This window comes from Charadrius vociferus, unplaced genomic scaffold, assembly GCF_000708025.1.
Source record: "Charadrius vociferus isolate BGI_N301 unplaced genomic scaffold, ASM70802v2 scaffold287, whole genome shotgun sequence".
In the NCBI taxonomy this organism is placed as follows: domain Eukaryota; kingdom Metazoa; phylum Chordata; class Aves; order Charadriiformes; family Charadriidae; genus Charadrius; species Charadrius vociferus.
Window position 1 is genome coordinate 2,544,322 of NW_009649568.1, and position 20,371 is coordinate 2,564,692.

Here is a 20,371-nt window from a genome sequence, read left to right on the forward strand (position 1 = left end):
TTAAAGAAATGATTGCATTATGCCCTATGAAAAACAAACTGTCAGGCTTCCAGATGGCATGAAGCACTCAGTTCTACATTCAGCTGTTCCTGAGACAACAACCACTAAAACCATGTCACAACTGAAGTGAATGAAATGGTTGTAAGTGAGAAAGGTGACTTTCAAAGCTTGTATTCATCCACAGTGTTAATTCTTTTTCCATTGCTGTTACTGCTCTCTTCAATGTCTGGAAACAATGACCAGAAAGGAGTAATACCAGTAGCAAAGAATGAAGACCTGCAGCTGCCCTCTCAGCCTTTCCCCTTTTTGCTTCTTTAAAACAGAAAGGCCACTCACTAGGCAGAGATGTGGTGGTGCTGGAAGCAGAGCACCAGCAAGCCTAGAGCGCTCCTTATGATATGGTGGAGTAGACATTCTCACTTGAAGCTCTACAGGGTCACAGCTCAGCTGCAAGAAAATGCAACTGTATGAAAACAAATCGCAGTTGGGGAAAAAACACATCATGCTCTCATCACAATAAAAGCTACTTTGATCCACTTTCAAAACAATATATCAATCTCACCTGCAACTCCCATCACACAATGAACAAAACTAAATATATTGAACAAACCACCCCTAACTCTCTCTCTCTCTCTCTGCTCAGCCCTTGCAAAAGTAACACCTCATCAGTCCTTTTCTATAGTGTCTGAAAGGATGTAGATTTTCTTTGACGATTTAGGGCCCCATCAGCTGGAGGCAGTCTGCAGCTGTAAGAACAAGGCCTCCTTCCAGCACGGGGATGATACAGAAAAGGCTGTAAGTGTAAGTGTGGAGACAATATTTAATCCAAACAGAGAACTGAGGAGACAGAGAGAGCAAGAGGTACGCACACAGGCCTCTCTCTGCACATCAGACAGGGCAAGAGGCACAAAGGCAGCCTTGCTTGTAGTTCAGGGCTGCACGGACAGCAGGGACATGGCTGCCTTCCAGCGCAGAATGGAGGGCACTGGAAAGCAGGGTGCCAAAGAGAGCCCTGGCCTCATTTTCCTGGCAGACTCCCAGAGCCTCTGAGATCGAGTGCTGCTCATGGGAGTCTGTCTCTTACAAAAGCCTCTGCTCCCCGATGAAACAAACAATTGAAACAAAGAGTCCATGGCTGGTGGCTGCGAAGGTCCACAGAGGCCTGTCTTGCTTGTTGCTCTGCATCTTTTCCACCGCAGTCACCTCATGGTATCCAGCCCATCAACGTGACATGTCCACAACAACTTCAAACCACGAGGGACATCCTTGTTGGGAAATCGTTCTGAGAGGAAATAGGGAAGAGAAATGTCAACAGGAAAGCACCCATAGAACGGACAAAGAGACAGACGTAGCTTTGACAGAGACACAACCAAACAGCAACACCCTTGTCCGCTCACACCCCTTTCCCCTCTCACACGTTCCACTTGAGCTCAAGCCTAACAGCCAAGCTGCTCTAGCGACAAGGTCTCCCCCATGGAACAGGGTTCAGCCAGCTCCCCTTCCCCAACAACCAGACGCTCATCAGCCCTCACTAGACTGTGGCAGGATGTTCTGCACTTGCTGGTACCCTGTGTGTGGAATGCCTTTGTCATGCATGACCCCTACACATGCCCTTGGGCATGCACCCACAGGGGTCTGTCACCTCACCCCTTTCAGGAAGATCTGAGGTCTCTTACACCATGCCTTGCTACTAGCCCCGTCCCAGTCCAGAAGAACAGAACCTCTCAACGCTTCCTTAACAAGGATCAAAGCCAAAGCAATGCCCTGTAATTTCTGTAAGCCCTGGGTAAGTTTCCTTCCCTATCACGACCCTCCTAAACTCTAAATAAACTCCCACTTCCTTAGATTACCAGGCCACAGATGCCAAAAACATCCCCTAACTCCCCAGTCCCAGGCACATCTGTCTCTCCCCTCCAACACGGAGTCCTGTGTAGGAGCTATTTCCCTTTCTGGCCTCCAACACCCACAGTGACTGCCCTCTTCCCACAGTGACTCCCCTTATCTGGGGTTCCCCACACTCAAACTCTAGGCTCCTGGAGAGCCCCCCTACCCCTAAACTCTGGTTAGCAACCCCTCCCTGGTGGCTCCCCGCTCAGCCTATTTGGATCAAGAACACCAGACAGGGCCTCACTGTTTTCTTGGGGTCCTTTTTCCTCTTCTTGTCCGAGGCGTTGAGGTAGGCCTGCTCCCTGGCCCTGTACGAAGGGCCTCGGCTCAGCTCCCTCTCACTGTACGGGGGCAGGGTGTCCTCCCCTTCCTCCTGCTGAGGCGGCGGCGGTGGCTGCTGCTGCTGCTGCTGTGACTTCTCGGCTTTGTACGTAGAGGGTGGTGACCAGGCATAGTATGTTCCCCCTCCTCTCTGGCTGGTCTGCGAGCTCAGCTTTGAGGGGGTTTCACTGTGGTCACCACTCTCATCGTAGCTCCGAGATTTCCTCTCCAAGACGCTGCTGAGGTAGGAGTGATCGTATTTCTGGCTCCCTCCGGGCGTCCGGCTCACCAGCCTGGGCAGGTGCTTCTCCTCATGGGCCCGTCTCCGGGGTGGGCTGTATGACCAGCCCCGATCTGAGTCCGTCAGCGGTTCTCGGTTCCCTCTGCTACGCTTGGTGTAGTACTCCTCCATGGAGCTATCCTGGTGGGGCAGCCCTCCGCTGCGGCCGCCGTGTGACTCTGACCGCTCGAAACGCCGAGTTTCCTGGCTGTCTGCCCGCCGGGTCCGCTGGCTGTAGGACTCCGCAAAGGCTGCCAGCTCATCCATAGAGACGGCCGGCACTCCCACAGAGAAACTCTTACGGGACAACATCTCAGACTTGGATCTCTGCTGGCTGGAGGAGGGAAGAGGTAGTGTTAGAGGGCAAGATTCAGCTGCACTCATTCACTCAGCTGCCTTCACAACAATGGGGGGAAACAGGCACTCCTGGGGCGTGAATCATCCTGACCTGTTTTCATCATCTTCTGTAGGAAGAGATGCATCACATGCTCAAAATCCCTGCTGCTCTGCTGACTGTAAAGGCAGCTTAACTCGGACAGCTCGGACTCTACATGTGTAATGTTACCTGAGATTAACCCCAGAGTGCACCTCCCTCGTCCTCCAGTATGCAGGGCTGGACTTGCTTCTACTTGGCCCCAAAGCTTGTAGGTGTATGTCCTGCCAGGAAAACCAGATAACCCGGCTACAGAAGCTCAGAGCAGGGCAATTTTGGAGCAGGTTTAAAGACAGCGAGCTGGCACAATAGCCCAGTACGGAGGGAAGGAAATCCCTACCATTGCTTTTGGGAGACTGGGCTTCTGGTACGTGAGGGAAGGATGTGATATCTCTCTTCTAGGCACCAGAGTGCCAGTCCTTTAGGCCTGGAGTACAGGTCTTGCTGCACCAAAGCACCAGGGTGTGACTCCTAATAAAGCACGCCAGCACTGGGAAGTGCTGGAGGGCTCAGGTACAAATCTCGAGAGAGCACCTGGGGAGGGGTGGCTTGGTTTCCTACTGATCTCACTTTTACATGCCACCTGGAATGGGGGCTTGTACCTAGCTTTGCCCATCTGGGTAGGCTTCAGCAGGCCTGTGGGAATCGGATTCACTCCAACCGCATCTAATGACATCTCCAGATTTCATGTTTCTCCCTAATCCCTCTGTCCTGCTAAGCAGAACCAGAGCAGCAGGAAATGGAGAAGAGCTACCAGTCCATCTGTCCCTTCTCTTTTCTTTACTACTTTGCCAGATATAGCTGCCTCCCAACATGGCACTCCTCACCTGTGCCGGAAACTGTCCCGCTCATCTCTGTAATCAGAGACAGCCTGTGATCTTGACGTGCTGCCTCCACCCATCACTCCTGCCCAGTATTCAGCATCACCATCCAGGTCCCCTGCAGGAGGCAGAGGTTTTCTTCGCACCTGGCGGTAGGGCTGACGGAAGTTCAAGTCATCCTCATGCAAAGAGCTGAGTTCAGAGATGGTGTTGTTATCTGCAGGGGAGGTCGCAGAAGAGAAATGAGACAAGCATCACCTGATAGCATGTGTGAGAGGGGAGAAGAGGACAGGAAGGCTGTGCTGGACCCAGCTGCAGCTTCTTCAGAAAGAAGCTGAGCTGCCCTCTGTTAGAAAAAAAATCAAAATGGAATCCACAGCCCTTCTCCTAACCCTTCACCAAACCTGCCCAAGACTCTGGGGCTCAGTTTGGACATAGAGCTGCTGTTAGACCTACAGGTCTTCTGAATGGGTAGCTGGCAGCCAGGTGGGATATTCTAACGGTATCGCAAATGGCATCAGATATCTGTGTCCCAGATAACTGAGTTCACCCTTCACACAGAAATCCCCCGTCAGCCCTGCTTCAGTTAACACGTGAGCTCTCTACCCTCTCAAGGTGGGCACTGCACTTGGTGGAACATCATCACAGCAGTTGTGCCACCTCCCCCTTTCCTGGTGTGAGACAGGCTGGCTCTGGATTTGGCCTGACTTGCCCAGCTAAAACAAAAACAACCCCCTCAAAAAAAGATTAAGAAAAAAGTAAGAGACTGTCTGAATCACTGTCAGTCTCTACCCTGTCAAGTACATTGACATCTGGAGGCCTGACATACCAATCTGGAGAGGTCTTTTTATAGTAAATCTTGTGGGTGGAGAAGACAGTGTGCTCAGCAATGACTGTTTTAGAAGTACATATAATTTGTTAGTTATGCCTAATCTGTACAGAGCTTTGATGTAGTGTCATTCCCTAAAGCCCTTACCTTCATCGATTTGCAGGATCTCACTCATCTGTTTTAAATGAGCCTCTACCAGTGCCTAATGAGGGTTAGCTCTGCACGAGTTGGATGCTGCCTGGAGGAATTAAGCCCCCAGACTGCTGCTGTCCCCCACACAGAACAGCTAGAGGACAAAGAGCAGCACTACAAGCCCTCTTCATGCACACACTCAGTCCCGCCACTGCACCTTTCCCTCCTAATGTTAAGATCCTCACTTGGGTTTGTATTCTGACACCCATTAACTGCAGCCTCAGCCTTTATTTAGAGAAATAAAGCTTGCAAGAGGCTATCGGAAAACAGTGAGGCATTCCACACGGAAGCCCAATTCTGATTTTGCATCCTGTCCCTCTTCACCACTGTCCTCCCCTTCACCTGTAGTTATCTGACTGCCAAGATGCCACTACTGATGCGCACACCACCTCTGATCTTATGTTGAACAGCATAACAAAATCTGACAGTCCCCTGGTTTCTTGAATCTTTCTTGCAGTCCCTGCTGCTCCTGCAGGCCAACAGCCACTGCAAACTACCCTTCTGCATCCTTCAAACCACACTGTGGCCACTGAAGCCCACAAAACACGCTTTCAATAAAATCATCCCTCTCTTATTTTGCCATGCTGGGAATTTACAGACACCACACTGTAAGACATAGAAGTTGTGAGGACAACATCCCCACTATTATCACACCACAGGCTGCACAAGGCATGAGTATGCACTTGGCTTTTTTGATGTTAATGATCCAAAATTATCCAAGTGAACAATTTTCATGAACATTTGAGTCTCCCACACCTTGTTTGCTCTAATCAAGGATGATTAGGTAAGCAGAAGATCTTTACAATCCGAACATACCTGTAGATGACTAAAATCTAGACTCCATCTGCCCCAAGTAACACATCCTGGACATCATAACCTAGAGGCTGACTCTAAGGCAAAGACAGCGAACTTTTAATTATGAATTTGGCAGGTCTTTTTCAGGTCAATGAAAAAAAAAATCAAACCATGGTTGCTCCTCACATCGTTCTCGCATCCTCCTTGCTGGGTCAAACTGAGCCAGTTCCTTCTCGACATAGTACAGCACCTTCATGGAGTCCCTTTCCTTGTCAGTCTGGATCCTGTACCCTTTGCGCACTGCTAGGGAGAAAAGAAAAACATTAGAGGAAAACACATTCAAGTCCAAGGAGACTTCCTGACAATGTTGCTTCTACAGTTGAGCTTATGTCTGCAGGCAGGTAGGCTGCGTCTTCCAAAACAGAGTGAGTCAGTCCTTGGTTCAGAAGAAATTTGTCTGTAATGTGGGATGTGAAGTAGTGAGCAGCTGCATCATTTATAAAGTCTGCAGTAACAGCAAAAATGGTTTGGAAATGCCCAATCTGTACAACCAAATGTATCAAGCGGTGTCATTGCCACAGAGTGATTCCACCTCCCACAGAGGATGGCAGAGAGAAAAGTAGCACTCATTTCCCCTTCCTCAGCACTACAGAAAGGATTCGTCATGGTACGGGAAAAGCAGTCCCAGAAAATCAGGCTTCCTCTATGCAGCGGGGGCCGTAAGCTCCCAGTCTGCAGGGGAAGCAGGTGGCTGAGCATTTGGGAGCTGTCACTCTGCAGGACCGCTCCACCATCCCATCCCTATGAATTCTGCTCGCACAGGTTGAAGAGCATGTGGTAGGAGAAGCTCCAGAGAATACAGAAGAAAACGCAGAAAGTCCCACAAAGCACATCACACTGCTCTGAGATTTACGCAGTCGGGGTCAATCAGGTCACTGGATAACTGTGAAACCGCCTGCTCTGGCATTCTTTACACGCTGTATTTTACAGAACAGGTAGGTCTCACACATACATTAAGTGCTTGACTCCTGGGATTGCTCCATTTGCAGGGGAAGTCTGGACAGAATTTTTGGCTCTTCCACATTCCTGTGTGTAGAAAAGAAGCCCCTACACATCTGGAGCCACAGCAGCTCTAACTCTGGCAGGCTGGCTCCCTGCACACCTTTTATAGCAGGTAATTTAAGAAATGTCTCAGCCCAGGGCTATTTCCAGACGGACAGAAAGACAGGTCTATGTAGAAAACAGGACTACAACCCTCAAATTCAGCCTCAATCGAGAACTGTCGTGAGGACAGTTCACACAGAACTACAAAATGGAACCCGTCTGCCTTGCATGGGGTTAATATGTTCCCTCGTGTGAATACTGCAGTGTTGCATGAGCACTCCTCTTGTGGCACGATTTAAATACTTGAACGGTGGTTTTGAGCCAACCTGTTCTTTCTGTTTTATCCCACACCCCAATACATCAAGCTACTAACATATGGGTTTGGTAGTACGTTGCATAGTATGGACTGTGTGGGCTGAACAAGGACTTGGCAGAGGTATTCTTAGGCACCTTCTGTCCTAATTTGCTGTGCATGTGTCTGTGCACTATTAAATAACCATACTCAGCCTCAGAAACGGCTGTGCCATAGAAATGGGTAGAATGATTCCTGTAATAATCCCGCAAATTGCTTCAGGAGGAAAGTGCTTTACTGTGGGTTTTGACTGTGCGCATGCAAAGTAAGTAACTACACCTTGAAGTATTACCTTCTGTATCTGTACTTGGGAAAGGTATTAGAAGTTAGAACATAGTATGGGTTTATCGGGGTCCTGCTTTAAACGTGTCTCCAGATAGCTGAGCTGACAGCAGTTTGGAGCTTCACTGTGTTTTATTATCCCCATGAATGTGTGTCCAATGACTGCAAATGCACACGGTGATTTACAGAAGGAACCCTGCCGCTGCCTTCCAACACGGAAGACCATCGCATCTCTTGAAGTGAGGTTGCTGCTATGAAGAGGGGCTGGACTGACTGGCCTCAGAAGCGATGACTTCTGCTGCACTGCGCAAGCAACAGCAAGGCGAGTTCTCCACTTCACCTCACCATCATGGCTGACCTCTATCTGGTACCTTGCCAGGAAAGAGGCCTCTCGCTATTCTTTTTTCTAAAGTGTCTAGCAGGAGCTCAGCTAAGCTGCCACCTCATTTATACACAGGCCAGCAAACAACCATCAGCTGGAAATAACTGATCTGTTAATAACCTTTGGAGAACCTGAACAGGCAGCTTCCAGACTGTCTCCCCAGAGCCACGACTCACACTGAGGCTGTGCCAAATATCTATTTGGGCAACATCTATAGCTCCTGGAACTGATAGAGAATTAGCTAGGCTTCATGCTAGCTTCATGCTCGACTTACTATTGCAGCTGTGTATCAAAAGGAAAATGAATTTCTTGGTTAATTCTGTAAGCAACTAGAAATTAACTTTGGAATTAAATCTGCAAAGATGACCATGAAAAGCTCATAAAAAGTGTTTTCCATTATAGATAAAGCATATTTTGTCTCTATGTTTACCTATTAAATACTTCTCGCAATGATATTAAATGTTCAACTTATTAAATTTCTTTATTATTCCTTCGTGTGAGAACCAAAGATATTATTGCTTCCTCCTGACACCCTTCTTCATGTGTAAATTGCCATAACCCTTTAATAAGGTTTAAGTATTTTTAGGCCCATCTTAATTATAAGGCCTTGAGGATGCAGAGACGTTAACCACTTGTCCAGAACCATTCACTGAAGTCAAAGGGAATGGAACGTTCTTTCCTGTTAGACCATATTTTCTTCTCCCTAACGTTTCATAAATTTCTAATGTTTAATTTGTGTTTAACTGTGGACACTTTTTATATCCTTCTGTGGGTGGAACCAGGTCAGCCAAAACTGTAAGCTGTTTCCCTCCCCAGAAAGGACAGCACTACTATTTTTTTTCAGACAAGCGTGGTTGGGAACTAAACTATGTCTCATCCTTATACACTTTCCATATTAAAGGCCTGGAGTCCAGTTCTCAGATAAAAAGCTTCCTTGTGTGCGTGATTTGAGGCAATCTATCTATGCAAAAGTCTCCAGGTAACTACTACATTAAAATAGAGCATACATCCTAACTTATGTGTTGCCAACACTCTTCTAAATAAGAGACGTCAAAGTTTATTTTTTCCCTGTTCAGCCCTATGTTTCAGATGGAGTTCCTAGGCTTCACTGGAGCTTCATCACAAGGCTTTTACGTAATCCTAGACAAATTTCCTAAATATCCTCATGCCCGAGTTTGCTCACTAGATCACCTCACAGGGGTCATTTATAAGCACAGAAACCATCTAGGGCAAAGGCTTTCCTTTTTTCGCCTGGCAGTAAGGATTACAGAATCCTCCAGTCTCTGTCCCCCAGCACTCCTGATCCCACTTTTTTTTAAATAAACTTGACAGAAAGGTTGAAGTCTCAAAGACGCTGAGTTTTAGATTAGACCTACACTGGCTGCACAGAAGAGACAAAGACCATAATTAGTGCTCCTTCTGAGAAAAGGCCTTTATTATAAACTCAACCATTACCTGTTTTGTTTAGCTTGCTGTCTGGCCAACCAGCAAATACGTAGCTTGGAAGAGCCACATAATTTTTTTTCTTCTACAGCCTGTAATTAGGGGATATTCTGGCATTGTGGAGGACCTTAAGAGAAAAGGAACAGGGTGTGAGGTATCACCCTTCCTTAGCTCCACAGTTCAAGGAACACCTTGAACAAAAGGTACATGATCCAGACTAAGGGTTTGTCCATATTATTGCAAAAAATATTAATTAAAAATAAACTGAAGAACCTCCGTTATCTTGCCACAACAGTTAAAACTATGTAATAATGCTTCTATTTGCAACATGTAGTATTTCCTGTCAAGTCCTGAGTTGAGAGATTAAGTCCAGCCAGCTGATTTGTATCACATAATAAATGCATCTTTCTGTGTAATGAACATGGGATGCTAAGAGCTGTTTCATTTGGTTACCAAACACATCCACAGTTTTTCATTCTGCATTTTGCTCTGCTAGTAATGTACAACAGAAACGAGACTGGGGCTGTGATCTGACTCTTAAAAAATCCCTGGAGTTCCCACGGCCAACACCACGCTCTACATGCAGTGACATTTTTCACAGGAGAAAAAGATTAAGCACTGGGCTGTCATTCATCATTTTCTGACAAAGGTTTTTTGAATTGGATACGTTCTGCTTTGGATCAGTGATTGATTTATTTCCTATTTCAAAACGCTCCATTCCAGAGCTCTGGTTTGATTTCAGCGGGGAAAAAAAGTATGATTGTTGAAGGAAAATACCTTCTGTAATTTCAGAAAGGTTAATATACTGACTGGGGCAGCAGAAGGATGCATAGGGTTGTTCCAAGAGTTCTTTATTTGATTATGCTGCTTGATCTTGTCTTTCTGGAAGTGTCTTATCAACACACTGTCATGAGCAAATTTAACAATTGGTAATTAGTGTGGCGCTTTGAAATCAGACAAGTGGTTGGATCAATGGCAAACATACTGTGCCAGCACGGTGACTGTACATTGGTGAGAGTCACTTCTGCTGCAGCATGTTTGAATTTAGACAGCCATTCTGATTCTGAAATGCTTCCATGTGGCTAAATAACTACCCTCTTTTTCCTTGATGGCAGTTTCCTTCGCAGCAGGAGAAGTGTCCCTCACCAAGATAACAGTCACCATACTGATGCTCTATGTATGACATTGATCCACAACTCCTTTCTAGTTAGAAGCCTTTTATCACTTATATTTCACAAATGCAAAGGCTGAACAAAAAAACTGACCCACTGACTTCTCTAAGGAAGGGAAGAGGGTTCAGCCCCAAATGCTCTTGGCCAGAAACACTGAGGTGTGTTCCCATGCCCAAAATGTCATGGGGGCAGTAAAACATTCTGCAGCAAAAACTGCTACCAGAGGGCAAGCAGTGCCCTGCAGAGGGCAGGAAGAACAGTTTACCATGAGAGAGCAGCTCACAACGCAACAGCTCTAAGGGGAAAATGGCCACTGCCTCTGCTGCCCTGAAATCATCTTCATCCTTCTCTCCTCCACAAATAAAGGTTTGCAGCAGTAATGAGAGGGGTCCTGGGCATGAACTTGGCCTTCCATTCCCTGCTGACCTAATTAGGCACCCACACAGACACTGTGTTGATGGCACTAGAAAACTGGACCATGTGGCCCTAAGCCATGTCATTGTCAGAGCCAGGATTAAAACGCAGTTTCTGGGGGTTTTTCATGTTCATACCACTCTGTAAGTGACACTCATTCCTTCCTTCCCAGCCCTGCTCCCAGTAAGAGGACTGAATGCTATGCCTGGCACTGCAAATTACCGTTTTGGCTTCCTCCGCTGGAGTCACTTGGGGCTAAGGGAGGGGGGTGCGACTTATCCATCAGCACAGCAGGAGACGGGACACCAGCTACGGGAACGCTGGGGATGTAGTATGGACCTGGCATGGAAGAGACTGCAGGAGGGTACCCAGCTTTTGCTGCCTTGCCTGCTACGTACACTGAAAAAGAAAAAGAACAGCAGTCAGCATCACACCAGCCTCTCACAGACCCACACGGCACGTGGCTGAAACCTGCACATCACCAACATTGGTGACAACCCAGCAGGATACAACTGGACGGATGAAATGACAAGGACCAATCTGAATTTCTCTAAGCCTCAAAAGCCACTGAGGGGAATTTAAAAAATGCACAGGCAGGTCAGGTGAGCACTGCAAGATGCCCAGCAACTGAAAGACATTCAGGGTGTTACAGCCGGCATTACTGCTGCCATGATTTAGTGGCAGTTCAGTTTTAAAAACAACCAGCCGATGACTCAAGCAGCAGGGATGAGGCTCATGAAATTTGACAGATCTGCCTCAGCCTGACCAGGAGCCTTGCTGGGTTGCAAGGACTTTGCACTGTTGTAGAGGGCAGCTGCTTTGCTTTGCTGGGAAGAAACCTCCCAGGATGCTCTTAGCTCTGACCCGCAACATTTACTGACAAGACAACAACTTTGGAAGGGGAGCACGACACTTTGGAGAAGCAGGCACAGCTGCCAAGGCAAGGAGAGCTCCGGGAATTACATTTGTAATTAACTTTGAGCGCTCAACCATTGAGCAGTAGGTCAGATGCCTCACCCCCTAAGAAATAGTTCTTTAGTCAAGCAAAGTGCTCAGGGCGAAGGAAGCATATTAGCAGATTCTCCTCCTGTTCTGCCAGGGAGCAGAAGTCGTGCAGGAGAAGTTTTGCGCCAGGCTTGGAGAGGGTCACTCACAGGCCCGGGGACAGCAGCAGGACTCAGGACAGCAGGGGCAGCGGACGTAACAGCAGCAGCTGTGTGGGCAGCACTGGCACCAGCAGATCCCCACCAGGAGGAAGAACAGGAACGCCCCCAGGATCACCAGGCCCACAAAGACCCACTCTGGAAAACAAGGGGAGAAAGGCAGATACTTACAGGATTGCACATTGCTGTGGAAGGGAACACCAGCAACATCCTCCCAGGGGAGAGCACAGGGGCAAACAGATAGGTGAATAACAGAAGTGGACTCCCTGCTGGTCTAGGACTACGTTCTCCTCTGTGTCAAGGTGGAAATGGCACGTGACAGTGAGAAATGGAGCTACAGAAATGTGGTCCTTTCCTGCGACATCTCTGGCTGGCTGGGAGGCGAGCAGCACAGAGGCAGGAGCTCTGGTTCCCCAGCACAAAAACCCTTTGACCCACAGCAGACCTGTACGAATGCTGCAGGACGTGCTCCATTAGCATTTGGGTCTCATCAAAGACTCATTCTTCCCAGCCATGTTCATGCCCTGCTTGTGTGTTTGTTCCCTACCCACATCCGAGTTTTAATGGGACAAACGATGGTGAAAAGCATGCTATAAATAGCCCAGTAAATGAGCCAGGCCTGCCCCTTCGCAACTAGGCCCACGCATGCAATTATTCTTTTGAATGTGCCGAACGAACATCCTATTCAGGCGCTGCAGCCAGCCAGGAAACCTAACAACCACATTCCCCACCCCCCCTACTGAAGCCTCAAATGATGTCTGCCAGGCCCTGAAAAGGGAAAGGCTGAAAAACACCCCACAAGGGTCAGCACAGAAGAGCTGGTTCACAAAAAAAGGGATGGGGTTTGAATGGGAAGGGGAGCAAGAAGAAAAGGTTTCTCAAACTTTGCTGCTGGGAAATGTGCAGCGGCAACAGCCGTGGTGGGAGCAGGTGCCCAGCCTGTGCCGGGGCAGCTCCCAGCTCCGCATCTGGGCACCTGTGCTTTGCAGGGGATTGCATGCACAGAGCTGCCCCTACTGCCACACGACAACTCCCTGGATTAAGGGACTGGTCAGTAAACATATCCGGACCAAGAAATTTCAGGACTTTGAATGTATAGGAGGCCTGGAGTTGGTTTTACGTCGGAGAGATGCACCAACCTATCTAGAAGTCAGATCACTGGTGAGGGAAGATCTGTGGGGAAAGACTCCAGGTGTACCCAGGTGGTTATTCAACCACCTTGGAGAGATGGTAAGAAAGGAAAGAAAGAAGTGGTGGGGCTGCTTTGCAGTGGGGTAGAGTTTACCCCCACCCAAGAGAAAAAAAAAGCAGCAGAACACTGTTTCTGAATAGAAGTCCAGTGTTCACTAAGGGGTCTCCTGGTACGTTATTATTTAAGACTTAGAAGTATTGCTACAAGGATTGCAATATGAGTACAGAATCACACTGGAAAAATAGCGCACCTCTCACCTGCATCGCTAAGCTGAAAAGTCAAGGAAAAATGTTCAACTTGGAACAATCAAAACAGAAGTTTTTTCTAGTTCTTAATAAAATGCAAAAATAAGAAGTGTCATTTTTGAATCATCCACAGCATTCTGTTTGAGCAGAAGTAAAATTCTTTGCTTTGTTGGAGTTTTCCTTAACTCTTTTACAAACAATTTCCTTTTTTTAATGCCATTTTTAATTTAGAACTTACTATTTCCTTTAAAAAATGTCAGTGGAAGATCTGGCATTTACAAATCAAAACACTTCATATCAGAAGTGTCAAGTTAAATGTTTTATATTTTTTGAATATTTTATTTCTTTTTTTGGCTGAAACATGAATTTCATTTAAATTTGCAGATAACTTTGGTCCTTGTGGAATAATTCTTCTTGGTGAAGTTACTATATACTGAGAAAAATTCAGCTAATGAATAAGGAAATGGCTAGAGGGAAGCATTCATGAATGGAAAAGGAAGAGCTGAGAGGAGATTACTGATACAGTTCCTCCAGTGCTGGTTCTAAGAGCCATCTTAGTTAATATTTTCATGAATGACCTTGACACAGAAAATAAGAATGTGTATCTTGAGGGTAAGAGGTAGGGAAGCATTATCACTAAAGATGAAGACTGGGATATGTTACAGAAAGGGCCAGTTGTCCTTGGGCATGAAATGCAGCAACATACTGAATTTCAAGGTATGCAGCAATACTTTCAAGGTCACACATTCAAAGTTTAAGAACAATTTCTGCTCTGAACAGGACTTCATTAGTTGAAAACAACTGAAAAAGAAAAGAAAGTATACTATTCCACTATTCCATCATAAGACGACTGTAACCAGTTATGCAATACCACCACAAAAATGGCAAATGTAATCCTATGCCCAGCAGAGGAGGAATTTCCAGTAGTGTTAAGGAAATATTAATGCCATCATACAAGGCCTCCATGTAACTTCCTCGGAAGTTACGAACGTTATACAGCTTTGGTCATCTTTGTACAAGAAGAGATGAATTCAGGCTGGAGCTGATGCAAAGCAGGGATTTGAGGGGATGAAGGGACTCGATAGCCTGCCTTGCACCAGGAGAGCTGAAGCTCACTGTGTTAGTCTATTAAAAAGAAGGCTGAGAGCAGACGTAGATGCTGCTAGTAAATATGCCAGCAGGATGAATGCTAGGAGGAAAAGCAGGTATTATAGTTAAAGGTCTTACATAAATGGGCATAAACAGGCTATGAGTAATGTAGGTGGAAGCTAGAAGAAGCACATCAAAGAAAGCGATTCAATGGGAGAGAAAGGCCAAACCCAGACTACTCTGAAGCTTGCTAAATTTATGGTAAGGATGAAATTACATGGCGCTTGGAATAGAAAGCAAGACAGAGAGCCAGACTATCCTTTCCAGCCCTGTACTTCCTCATCTATGCCAATCCGAGCAAGGCAACAGCTCAGTGGCTTTTTCTTCTGTCATGTTCTCATCTTGTTCTCTACGACCATCACTGATACAGAGAAGGTGAAATAGTATCGCATGACAGAAGTGGCCAGCCACAGCTATGCAATGAAGCTCAGATGTCTGATCTCCAGAGCTATTAGTGAACTGTTCACAACCACTCCATAAAGGATAAAACCCTGGTAGAAGAAAAAAACAACAGCAAGTCCATTGTAAGGGTATCTGTGGTCTTTCTGAAAATGTTCTAGGAGTACAAAAGGAGGTCAGGTTAGTATGTACGCTGCAGATTGCAAGATACTCACTCGGCACCAGGAGTGAATGTTTGAAATCAGTGTCCCAGTCACAGGGACCTATGAGGCAGGAAAGATTTTACTTCACAGGAAGTTACATCATTTGCTTCTCTTACGAGGTTAAGAAAACAGCAAAAGAGCCTGCTGGCTCCTCCTTTATGCACAAAACTGGGATTCAACCAGTTTTACCTGCAATTCCCTAATCCTTCCTCCAGTACAACTGTTATCTTCTGCCACAGCCCTTTTCCAGATAGAACTTTGTAACCCTGAGATTCAGATGACTGCCAAGCTGAAATGCCATGTGTCCTTGCTGTCTGGAAACTACTGGTTTGTGCTTGCAGGAGCATCTGCTTTTCTTCATTCAGGTAACAGGCGATGCTAACAGCTGAAACGTGGTTTGCTGCTGCCTCTTACACTTTCTTGTTGTTTATACCCATGCAATGAGGGTACCAGAGAGCTACCTGGCCAACACACAAGAATTTTATACCCATTCAATAAAATTGTAAATAGTGGGGAAAAAAACATGTTAGGCAACAGAGAATCAACTTCTGTCTATGCTAAAAAGACCAATCCCTCTCCTGCCATGCTGAACTTCCAGGGAGCTCTGGGTTATACTGGAGGCGGGGGGAGTGTCTGCCTTCTCTCTGTTTGCGTCTCTGGGACAGACTTGAAAATAGCTTCACACATTTATGTGGAGTTGCGTTTTTGCACAAACGTGTTGAAACACTCCTTGGGCACTGTCAGGGGATGATCAGATGACTCAAGGGCTAAATGTTCTCACAGCTTTTCCCTTTCAAGGACAATCTGTTGCACAATCTCTGTTTCCTCCGCGAGGACTGCCAGAACTGGTGGCTCTCGTTAATTTGGCTAGCGAGGGATTTATCATGGACAGAGAGCTTTCGTGTCTGGTCCAACCACCTGGTGTTACCTAGATAGTGCCTTGACCATGCAGCACAAGAGAGGCTGTGCCACTGATGGGCTGCTAACCAGTGCTCTATTTCTAGCACCTCCTGTGCTACCATCTGTGGTGATGGCTATAAGGGTGCCCGCAGGATAGGGTCTGGGGAGCAGAAGTTACTAGTGCACAAAAGCAGATGACGTATGAAGCCATACAGCCACACGAGGCTGCCGAGGTGTCACAGGCTTGGAGTGGCGTTACCTTTGTGCTAGCAGGGGGGGAGAGCAGAGAGCTTGATATAAAACCTCCCCTGAACAGCGCTCGCATTTCTGCTCTCGCACGGATCCTGGCATGGCATCAACCATCTCTGTATGTTGGCTCCCAGCACGGCCACTCCTCCCCCCAGTCCCAGCATCAGCTCTCTCAGATCTCAACCCAACACACTTTTCCCAGTAAGCAATAGGCTTTTCCCTTTTTATCCCCAGATAAAACACATGTAAAGAGTGAAACGTACACCACATAAAGATGCTGTAGAAGGATAAACAGACAAGATGACAGAGGACTGGGTGACTGAAGGGTGAAATGACTGAATACCTGGCATAATCTCCACAGCAAAACTGGGCAAGAGATCAGCAAGCAGCCCTGTCCTGCCTAGAAAAGACAGAAGGAGGAGAACAAGGAGAGAGGTTACTGCAGGAAAAACACACTTCCCAGCCCCTGCCTTAGCCTCCAGTCCCCTTACTCATCAGCCCATTTGCACTCTGTTAAGTGAATTCCTATCAACCATAGATGTCATCCTGCTTGATGCCTGGTGTATGCGTCTGCACTTCTGCCATTTCTGTGTCCTTGCATTTTATCTTTATCAGCAGACCTGGGGGGAAAGAATCTGTGACAGAGCTTCTCCAATCTAGACACAAAATAAGAAGAAGAGGGAGGTCCCCTCAGCGTGGTTACACGGTAACATCTTTACGGACTTATGCTCTATGCATGCAAAAAGCTCCTCGAAATGCACGACAGCCCTCTAACAGAAGGATTTGGTTTACTTTAAAAATGTACTAATGCAGTTTGGATGGTGTGAAACATCTTTAACCCAAGGCCCTTGACAAGTCAGCCACATGCATCCAACACCCGTGGGTGGTGCTCTCCATGTGGGGCTCTGCAACCGCAGAGACAGCTCCAGAAAAGGAGTCTTGAAGCATGACTGTGAGTATGTGCTACTTATTCCAAGACACAAAAGCAACTTGTTGAGATTGTGTGATATAAGGCCAATTCTCAAGCGAAGCAAACCCACCAGGGAAGGATTCGTGTGCAAATTTGTGGAATCACTTAGCAAAAGAAAAAAAAAAGTAAATCAACTTGTAATTTATAACTGGATACAAACAAGCCCAAAGGCAGCTTGGTGCCTCTTTGGTTTGGCACTGAATGTCTGGGATGTTTCTAATACACAGCAAACATCCTGCACAGTGTTCAGCTGTAATTTCCACACACCTGTGCATCAGCAGAACATCCGTATGTGCAGCTGTGCTGCGTACTCTTTTGTACAGCACCAGGACCATGCCAGATTTTTTAAAGACACGCATAAGGTAGAAGAGCTGCACTCTGAAGAGAGACATACATTGTGGATATAACATAACAGAAGCAGCTAAGTGTAAGCCAGCGCAAAAGTGGTAGAAAGCTACCTTTAACCTCCCCACATGCCCTTCAGGTCCTGCACTAAGCAGCACTCAAGACACAATGATGAACTGGATCCCAAGTTCCTTGGCCTCTAGTCTGTCCTTGAAGTGTGTTATATAAATTCCCACCGTCCATTTTTTCTCAGTGCTTCAGCAGAGGTTCTGTAGAGACCAAAAATCACAAGGATGCCTGCTGGAGGCGTAACAAACACACTCAGAACGCAGGCAGTGCCTTGCAACCAGTTGCAACTCATCAAAGCTGCGTAGTACTCACAGAAACGCCATCATGATGAGGTGCTCCTGAAGCCTTTGCAAAAGATACAATGGTGATCCTTCAGATAACTGTTCCTCATCTACTACTGTGAAGGAGGACTCTTGCCATCAGTCTACTGCGACATTTTCGTCTACATATACAAAGTTTCATGACATTCTTTGTAGTCCATTTTCTGGAAGGATCAAGTGTCCAAACTGCTCACAACTAGTTTGTTACGGGAAAGTGCTCATGTATGTTTTCTGCTCACAAGACATAGTCACATATACAACATAGCTGTGGCTTAAGCCTTGGGCGCCACAAGTGGGCTCCAAACACATGCAACAAATGTATGCCTTGAGTCACAGTATGCTAGTTTTACATTATGTTCCATGTGCATATTAAATATATTCCTTATTTTCCAAGCACATACAAAAAAAATATGCAATTCTTGCATAGGCCTCTGTGTGTGTGTGAACAATGTATATGTGAACTGCATGCACGCAGAATGTATGGGCAGATACAGGCATGCAGCTTGCCTCCCAGGTGTTACTTCCACACCAGCTCACATGCAGCCCTAGTCTGATAGCAGATACCAATGGACAAATAGCTGGAGGTATATAGCTAACTTAGGGCTGAGATTTGTGGTACCAGAGGTAAGAGTGACACATAGAAAGAGCAGAAGCTCCATCTCGTGAGTCCAAATAGGCACTTGCTTTATTTTGAACCTACCCGAAGAGCCTCAGTCCCTGCTGGTACTGGCTGTTACAGTGCCTCCTGATCCCAGGAGGGACCACGTGTTCAAGGGGGAAGAAGCATCCCTCAGAAATAACAGTGCTTGAGAACTCGGTAACTCGTTACAAAGACAGACAAAGTAGTTCCTTTGTGCTACCTATGAGCAGTCAAGCTGCTTGTGCAGCCTCACTCAGCTCTGCTGAGGATCTGCTTGGGGAATTTGCTCCCCTCGCCCCACCAGGGGGGATTTGCACAACCCTGGGGGCCCCAAAGCCACCGGCGGCAGGGAGGATGCACAAAGCTTGGGAGGGCCCAAGGCAGCAGCAAACCCCACCACAACTCTGCCGCCTTGACTAGCCCAGCTGACAGCCAGCAAGCAGAAAGCCCTCCTCCAGGCTGCTGTGCCCCCAGCAGCTTTACACACACCCCGGCTCTCCCCCCCTCCTCACCCTGGGCCGAATTAATTCACTGATAACCCTTCCCCACACCCTTAGCAGCCAGTGAAGCCAAGCCGCCATGGCCGCCCCACCGTTGCCATGGCGACGGGAGGCTCCCCACCACTGCCCCTCACTAAAGGCGACTTTCCTCCTCCTCCTGCCGACTTTCCTCCTCCTCCTGCCGCTGCCACCAGCAGCAACAAGTGGAGTAAAATCACCCAGCCAGCCTGCCTGCCAGCGGGCACAGGGACAGGGCAGCTCACGGGGAGAGCAAGGGCCACCGCTGACTCCTGCTTGCCCGCCCTGTGCAAGCCTGGCCTGGGCATGGGCGCACCCCAAAGCCAGGCAGTAGCGAGCGGAGGGGAGCCCAGGCTGGCACAGCAGTGGGTCGTGCGGTGCCCAAAGCGGTGGCAGAGAGGGCAGGGTTTCAGTGAGCGAGGCCTCCTTTTGGACCCACGGCTGAAACGCCAGGCAGGAGGCGGCCATGGCAATCAATGCTGGCAACCTCCTAGCTCTCTGTGCCCATGCTGCTCCTTCTGTGGGTGTTAAGCTCACCTCAATTCTCTCTTGGTGGTTTTCTTTTGTTTGTTTGGTTTTTTTAAGGAAACTTTAAGGTGGAGGGCTGTGGCTACAAAGCAATTGGTGGGGAGAAAACAATTTATTAAAACATCCTGCCAAGAGATCATCTGGCCGTACCACCTCTGCACATCGGCTCTGCCCGCCTGAGACAGAGGGACTGCAGGCACTCCGAGACATGGCCGGGCATGGCTGCCGAGTTGCAGCTCCACACCCCTGCAAGGGCTACGTGTCCTCTGTGCAAGCTCTCACCACCGAGCCCCAGCAGACAAACCCCGGGGGAAAGAGGGAATAGATGATGCCCCTGTTTACCAGGGTTGTTCCAAGTGGCTCTACTGGAGCTGGCAGCTCGTCCTCATTCCAGCACGGATCTGGGACGTGCTGCTGTCTCTATTCCCACCGCACTGCTGCAGGGCTTTACCCACCCGCAGCAGCCTCTCACCAAGCACCCCGCACACCCCGAGCCCTGGCCAGCCCTGACCTGCGAGGGAATGTGGGAGTCCCCAGTCTGCCCTGGCAGAGCACAGAGGGAGAGGGCAGGAGGAGGAATGGGACGGGAAAAGCTGAGGGGGTGGAGGGCGGCTCCAGAAGGTGCAGAGAGAGAGAAGAGGAGAGCGAGGACAGGAGTTAAAACACAGGAGGCGGGCGGCTGACAGAGCAAGAGAGCAAATCGCAGGAGATTAGGGAGAACGTGGAGTCAAGCAGACAATTAGCAGACAGTCTGCAGAGAAGAGACACAAAAAT

At 47.8% G+C, this 20,371-nt stretch overlaps 1 protein-coding gene across 1 annotated transcript in view; it reads right to left on the minus strand.

Moving 5' to 3' along the window:
* Positions 1-1,246: 1,246 nt before the first annotated feature.
* The window catches only part of ILDR2 (immunoglobulin-like domain containing receptor 2), a 33,654-nt gene continuing 14,529 nt past the window's right edge, over positions 1,247-20,371 (minus strand). The window contains exons 4-10 of the mRNA XM_009890090.1: positions 16,551-16,607; positions 11,862-12,008; positions 10,930-11,106; positions 5,745-5,858; positions 3,749-3,959; positions 2,132-2,822; positions 1,247-1,282 (exon numbers count right to left, since the gene is read on the minus strand). Of these exons, the coding sequence (XP_009888392.1) occupies positions 1,247-1,282; positions 2,132-2,822; positions 3,749-3,959; positions 5,745-5,858; positions 10,930-11,106; positions 11,862-12,008; positions 16,551-16,607 (1,433 nt within the window). The remainder of the gene's footprint in view (positions 1,283-2,131; positions 2,823-3,748; positions 3,960-5,744; positions 5,859-10,929; positions 11,107-11,861; positions 12,009-16,550; positions 16,608-20,371) is intronic.